Consider the following 7,368-nt stretch of genomic DNA (forward strand, 5'->3'; position numbering starts at 1 on the left):
CAGTCCCTCCCTACATTGGCTCATGGTGCTGCATTCATCTTTTTCAGGTGCATACCCAAACCACAGGTCTGCCTGACAACTTTTGATAAATTTGGATGTAGCCAATATGAATGTGTACCAAGACAGCTCGTGTGTGACCAGGTCCGAGATCCTGTTTGTGACACAGACCACATGGAGCACAGTAATCTCTGCATTTTATACCAAAGAGGAAAAAGCCTCTCTTACAAAGGCCCCTGCCAGGTACAGTGGTTTGGCTGACAAAGTACATTAGGGATAAAATTGGTTTATGATCTTTTACAGATGAATCAACAATAAGACCAGTTGAGGGTCTTCTGTGAATGCTGTCAAATCTGTAGCACCCAATCCTCTACCAAAAAGGAGGACTGGCTCCTTCTCCTAACTCTGGAAGCTATCTTGCTAGTGTGTACCTTTGCACATCTAGTGTACAAGCAAGAACAGAGAGTGGCTTCTTATAGCCCACTCCTAGGAAAAGAACTTGAAGTTTTACACCCCGGGCATGGTCAGCACCATTCTCATTTCCCATAGTTCTCTGGGCCCTCACTAGGAAACAAAGCAGGAAGAATGTGAGTCAAACCAAGAAAAGTTTTCCCACTCTTCCCACATCAGCCCACCTCCCAAGGTACTGAAAAGTGAAATTTTCTGTAAGACTTATTGTCTTTTTATGTCAGCTTAGCTCTCAGTCTTTTAGGTTTGTGGAATCTGCATTTATGTTTTAAGGAAAAAAAACAAGGGCAATTCCTTTCGAGGCTTCTCACATGCAACACTGATTTTATGCTTGCCCCTCTCCCTGGGGCCCCACTTTGGGCCTAGCATCCCCTGCCCACAACCAGCTAACACTTGACATAATTGCTTCACATTCCCTGGTCTTCATGGTTAGAAAAATTCCATCATGGCCGGGCGCGGTGGCTCACGCCTGTAATCCCAGTACTTTGGGAGGCCGAGGCGGGTGGATCACGAGGTCAACAAATCGAGACCATCCTGGTCAACATGGTGAAACCCCGTCTCTACTAAAAATACAAAAAATTAGCTGGGCATGGTGGCGCGTGCCTGTAATCCCAGCTACTTGGGAGGCTGAGGTAGGAGAATTGCCTGAACCCAGGAGGCGGAGGTTGCGGTGAGCCGAGATCGCGCCATTGTACTCCAGGCTGGGTAACGAGCGAAACTCCGTCTCAAAAAAGAAAAATTCCATCATGATGTCTCCCTGAAACATGCTTGTTTCTCTCAGAGCTTCTATGGTGTTTGCATTGATCCTGTCTACTCTGAATTCTCAGTCTTCTACTTGTTCCCTCCTCCTGGCTGTGATTTTTCTCTGATCTATTCCTGACCTACTGTTGGCTCCGGAGTCTGTCTACCCCACTGATCTCTCTACTCCTTCCTCTCCTTATCTCATACCCAGCATGAAATGATAAGACCTCTGCATTTGCATGAAGATTCATCTTTTTTGTCTTCAAAGAGGTGTTTCTGGGATAATAATAGAAGTCTGGGCAGAGCCAAGAGACCTGGCAGGAAAGGAGATTTATCTCTTATCAGTCCATGTGGAATGAGCACCCAGGTCCCAGAGAGGCTGAGAAAAGCAATCTTTTAGTTCATCTTGAGACACCCGTATTGCTCCCCACCCCACCCCCATTTAGCCTACCTCAGGAGCTTAAGAGGTCCCCATAATTTATATCTGTGTCTTTTTTCCTTCCTGAAAATAAGGAGGCGTGTTGTGTACTCTTGGTTAGGAAAGGTACACCATAGACATTTCCAAGCTAAATGTGATTTGTCTGCCCTCAGACCTTCTGCAGAGAGACCGAGCCCGTCTGTGGGCACAATGGTGAAACCTATAGCAGTGTATGTGCTGCCTACTCAGATCGAGTGGCGGTTGATTACTATGGGGACTGCCAGGCTGTTGGGGTCCTCTCAGAGCACAGCTCTGTCACCGAGTGTGCCGCTGTCAAGTGTCCTTTGCTCTCAGCAGCTGGATGCAAACCCATCATCCCACCAGGTAGGCTGGTGTATCCCGGTGGACAGGGGAGGACTGGGAAGATTTGCTTATCTGCCTCCAGAGAGTGACTCATTGAGAAGAAAGCTGACTAGTTCATTTAAGTTTTTCAAAAAGTCTTGAAGAAATTCTTATGCTGATCATACTCATTACTTTGGGTTGATCTTAAAAACTGGGGATTGCCTTAGATATCATCTGGTATCCTGCTATTTTAAAACAATACAGTAGTCTTTTCTCAAGCTAAATCTTACACTAAACACCAATATATAAACAGATAAAGCTGTATTTAATTATGAAAACTTAGGATTATTAATTTAAGGGCATAATGTTTATTACAAAGTCAATAAATAATGAATTGCTAATTAATGAATAATTAAAATAGTTTTGATGAACACAAATATTTGAAATTGAGAGAGATAGAAGATAGTTGTTGTCTTAGATCGGCCTTAGCATCTAACTTAATTGTTTTAGTTGCATATAATCAGAAAAGTCTTGTTTTATTCAGACTGTTTTTAGAAGTAACAGTTTTTTTAGACAGCTTACCTCATAATCTCACACTCTTCAGTCAAGCAGAAGTAGCAGAAGAGACTTTATTCCAAGTCTGCACAGAACAAGTTAATCTGGAGTCTAACAGGTTCATTCCTCCATCCATTATTCATCAAATATTTACTTAGCTTCCACTATGTGCCAGACACTCCTCTGAGCACTGGGGATACAACAGTGAGCAAAACAAAGCCCTTTTTCTCCTGGAGACGATGTTCTGAGGGAGGTGACAGACCAAACACAGGTTACCATGCAAATCTGCACTAAACCAGTGGCAGCAAGTACAATGACATGAAATAAAGGGGAATCAGAGGAGCCCAGAGTAGAGGCACTGCTAATAGACTGGTTAAATATGTTTTGTTAAAATACAGCATAATTTTATATTTGATTATGCCATATTTTGTTAGGGGTTTTAATGGTTTAAAATGATTTTTAAAATTAAATTTAAATCAAACACTCATGGAACCCCTGAAACACCAACTCCCTTATTTTGCAGTCAGCGAAACAAGGCCTGGCAGAAGCATTTGCCCAGAATCATACAGTGAGTTTTGAGGCAGAGCAGGATCAGGCCCCAGGTCTCTGGAAAGGCCAGCTCTTTCTGTGCTGTCTGCACCACACAGCCTTCTCACTCCGAGGAGTGGTGAAGGATGAAAGCAAGAGTAGAGGAAGGATTTTGGTAAACGTAGAGATGAGAGGACCCCAGGTTGGTCAAGGTACAGTCTTTGGGAAGGACACTGTAACTCTCCCACCCAAAATGAAGGGCTGGACATTTCACTAAGGATTTTGAATTCTCTTTGTTTCTAATTCTGAACACACATAAAATGGTTTCTGTTATGCAGGTGCTTGTTGCCCATTATGTGCTGGGATGTTAAGAGTTTTATTTGACAAAGAAAAACTGGATACTATTGCTAAGGTAAATTGCTTTACATGCAGATGCTGTTGAAACATTATTGCTAAGCCTCTCAGTAATCCTAGAGAGTATAATGTGTTGTCCCCCTTCATAGATAAACTAATCTTCAAAAAGCAGCCTTCCCAGGGCCATATAGCCCATAATCAGTAGGACGAGGGTTTGCACCCAGACTGTCTGACTCCCAAGCCCGTGTTCCTCCCCTCTGCACCCTGGCTGTGCACATCACAGTCAGCCTGACCCTTTCTTAGAAAAAGTCCCTGCAGGTACAGTAAGCATAGGTGGGGCTGCAGGCAGACCCAGCTAGCCAGACTGGTGGATGTCCAGATGGCTTCGAGGTCACCTCCCCTCACACCAGTCCCTGTTCCTCCTGAGAGGACCCTCTAGAGCTCTGTCTGTTCCCTGCATAGTTCTGCCCCTTTCTCTTTTCTGTACCATCACAGGGCTCCAGAAATGCTGCACCCAACAGTTGCCACAACCTAGAGATTTATCCCCATTTTGATTATAACATCTGTATTTTTAAAAACCCTGTGGCCTCTCTACCTCAGAACAGTCACTTTTTAAAAAAGTGTTTCTGGTGAGAGTATTTATCTTCACTATAGAGCACCTCAGTCAGGCCAAAACCCATTGTGATGGACTGGACACTCAGAATTTGGCCTAGTGAAGCTGTGGCGGGGCCTTCCCTGGGGACTCTGTAATCAAAAGAGCCTCCTCAGCTGGCAGCCCAAAACAAGGGCGCTTAGGCAGTCATGGGAATTCTTCTTTTTTTAGGTACTAGCATGTTTCCTCTTTCCAGGTAACAAATAAAAAGCCAGTAACAGTTCTGGAAATACTTCAAAAAATCCGCATGCACGTGTCTGTCCCACAGTGTGATGTGTTTGGATACTTCAGCATTGAATCAGAAATTGTGATCCTGATCATTCCTGTCGATCACTATCCAAAAGCTCTGCAGGTGAGTTCAGCACAGGTCATGAAACCATCTTGTCACTTTCAAGTTTGGTGCATCTAGGAGCGGGTGGGCACAAACAAGGACGGAGGAAGGATCAGGGGGTCAGTCAGTGGAAGCATTTGGGAAGTTCAGTGGGGCAGGAGGGAGAAAAACAAGGCAGTCTCTAAAGGACTGAGCAATTTGCCAGTGGCTGAGATCTGGCGCACATTTTACAGTGGGATGCAGAGGAGCCAGGGGAGGGGAGGGGCTAAATACAGCAACTGGGAGTGTGCACAGCTGGAAGAGGTCCGAGAAATCACTGTCTCCAGTACACTCACTGTACAGATGGGGCAGCTGAGGCCCAAACCGGGGAAGGAACTGGTGCAGGTCATGCAGTGATAAAGCCAGAATAGACTCCAGTCTCCTGAGAGCTGTGCACGTACTGCAGAGGAAGATCCCATCAGAGCTGGTCTTGTGGGCTCCAGTGTTTCTTCATCAGTCTAGAGACATATAGAACCCCACTCATGTAAACCCAAGTTTCAACATCAAAGGCATGAGAGCTCAAGGGAAGGGAACAAATGCAGGCAGTCTGTGAATCACTAGGAAGCTCGTCTAGTCCAGCTGTTTTCATTTTCATGTTTCAATGGACATTGAAATTGTATTCCCTGTGACCCTACTTAACCATGTAAGGATAAAGTCTAAATGTGAGTAAGAGGTGTGGGTAACAGGAGTCGAAAATGAAAAATAGTGATTGATTAGGATAATGGCATTGTGGATTATGCTCTGCCCTGCCCTGCCCTTTGAGATGGGGTCTTGCTACATTTCCCAGGCTAGTCTTGAACTCCTCGGTTCAAGCTGTCGTTGGCCTCCCAAAGTGCTAGGATTACAGGCATGAGCCACCACAGTATAATAAAATGTTACTTTGGATAAGAACAGAAGGACAAAGAGAAAGTAAATGCTCTCTGAGGCCACACTACTTTTAGGATATTTGTGGGATTTTCTGGCTTGACCTTTTCATGTGTACTGTGGTTTATATTAAAAGAATCTTGTTTTTCCTCACAGATTGAAGCCTGCAATAAAGAAGCTGAGAAGATTGAGTCCCTTATCAACTCTGACAGCCCGACTTTGGCATCCCATGTCCCTCTCTCTGCCCTCATCATTTCCCAGGTACAGGTCTCCAGCAGTGTGCCATCGGCCGGTGTTAGAGCCAGACCTTTTTGCCACTCCTTCCTCCTTCCCCTCAGCCTGGGCCTTGCCTTGCACTTGCTCTGGACATGTAACTGACTGCCCATGGAAGGCACAGAATGCTCCTCCACCTCACTCTCCTGCCTTGAGAAAGACATTCAAGATTGCTGGTTTGTAGTTGAATAGTGGCCACGGAAAAGCACATGTCACCTCTATTCACCACACAGTATTTTTTTTTAAATTTGCCAATATTAGTAGGATTTTTGTTTTGTTTCTACAAATGTTAAAATGTGTTGTTCCAAATACTAATGAAAAGAGGATGTCTCTTTCTGGTAGACCACTGCCGTATGATTTACATTTGCTCATCAGATGGGTCCCCCACTCTAAAACAAGCTTATAGATGGGAAATCAGGTGACTGCTTTTTAGAAAGATAACTCACTTTACTATCAGGTTCACGAACTTCATTTCAGAGTTCATGTTGAAGTATTAAGGTTCCCATTGCATTAGTTTTGTTTACAGATAATTACCTACTCTATCTAGAAGCTAGGGGTCCCAGTGAAGAGCCACTGCCATTACAGTATATGAAATATAAATAAAGCATCTTTGAAATTATTATATAAATTATTAGGAAAATTTGCGCTAAACTACGGAAATTTAATTCAGAACCCCAACTACTGTGTGAGGCAAAAGGAAGTGATTAAATGACATGCATATAATTATATGTTGTAAACGACAGGCTCATTAGTCATGGATTAGTGTCTATGACTTTTGTGAAAGGGAGAAGTGACATTGCATCAAAGCCTCTTTGTATAATGCAATTTTTATATTAACCAGATATATATTCTTCGATTGTCATCTGAGTTAAATGTAGAGTTTTTAAACATCAATCTTTAAACCAATTGCTGCTACTTATATAATTGCCAAAAAGTAAAATAATGAGTAGTTCATGTAAATAATACTTTTTATTTCTATTTTATTATGAAGAAGGTGAATAGCCATATTTGTAAAATGACAATCATGTGTGTTAACCCAGTACTTTCCATTCGTGAAAACCCATTTGCTTTTTATGATATGTACAATGTAGATAAGTGTTCTGACTTCCTTTTTTGATATAGAAGTATAAAGAATTGTGGTTTATATATTTAAAAGTGTCAGTATTAAAATGTTTGCATGTTGTCTAAGAAATTGAATACTTTGAATGTGTTTCACAGTTCGAAATAAGCTATTTGATGTAATACTTCTTGTGTATATGCACATGAACTTAGATTTTACATCAAGTATTTTTTCAGTATTATATGTACCCTCTGAAATACATAGGGATGTGTGTATTATACCAAAATGTTGCTGAAAAATGGGCACTTAAAGCTTTCAGAATATATCAGTGCTGATGTAGCATGTTTGTTGCAATTGCCTTTTTTCTGTATAAATGTCTTCAATGCAATATACTGGAAAGCTTTTTTATTTTAATAAAAAATAATTTTTATATGATCATGCATGCTTCTAAGCAATGTCGACATTCAAAAATGAAACCACTGATCACCCTTGGGTGAGCTGTGTCCTTTGCTCTGGGATAAGAAGTCATGGAAACTAGCTGGGCATGGTGGCACATGCCTGTGGTCCCATCTACTCAGGAGGCTGGAGAATTGCTTGAACCTGGGAGGTGGAGGTTGCAGTGAACCGAGATTGCACCACTGCACACCAACCTGTCTCACACCAGAGACAAAGTGGGACCCTGTCTCAAAAAAAAAAAAGAAATCATGGGGTGCTGTTATCCCAAGCCAAGGGCCCTGGGAAAGCAG

At 42.7% G+C, this 7,368-nt stretch overlaps 1 protein-coding gene across 3 annotated transcripts in view; it reads left to right on the forward strand.

The window, feature by feature from the left end:
• RECK (reversion inducing cysteine rich protein with kazal motifs) overlaps nt 1–7,057 on the forward strand; it is an 87,982-nt gene extending 80,925 nt beyond the window's left edge. For all 3 annotated transcript variants that reach the window (XM_017974661.5, XM_002743073.5, XM_054257687.2), the window contains 5 exons: nt 48–240; nt 1,798–2,008; nt 3,388–3,461; nt 4,252–4,407; nt 5,446–7,057. In XM_017974661.5, the coding sequence (XP_017830150.1) occupies nt 48–240; nt 1,798–2,008; nt 3,388–3,461; nt 4,252–4,407; nt 5,446–5,667 (856 nt within the window). In that variant the 3' untranslated portion in view covers nt 5,668–7,057. The remainder of the gene's footprint in view (nt 1–47; nt 241–1,797; nt 2,009–3,387; nt 3,462–4,251; nt 4,408–5,445) is intronic.
• Nucleotides 7,058–7,368: the final 311 nt, after the last annotated feature.

Source organism: Callithrix jacchus, chromosome 1 (assembly GCF_049354715.1).
Source record: "Callithrix jacchus isolate 240 chromosome 1, calJac240_pri, whole genome shotgun sequence".
NCBI lineage: Eukaryota > Metazoa > Chordata > Mammalia > Primates > Cebidae > Callithrix > Callithrix jacchus.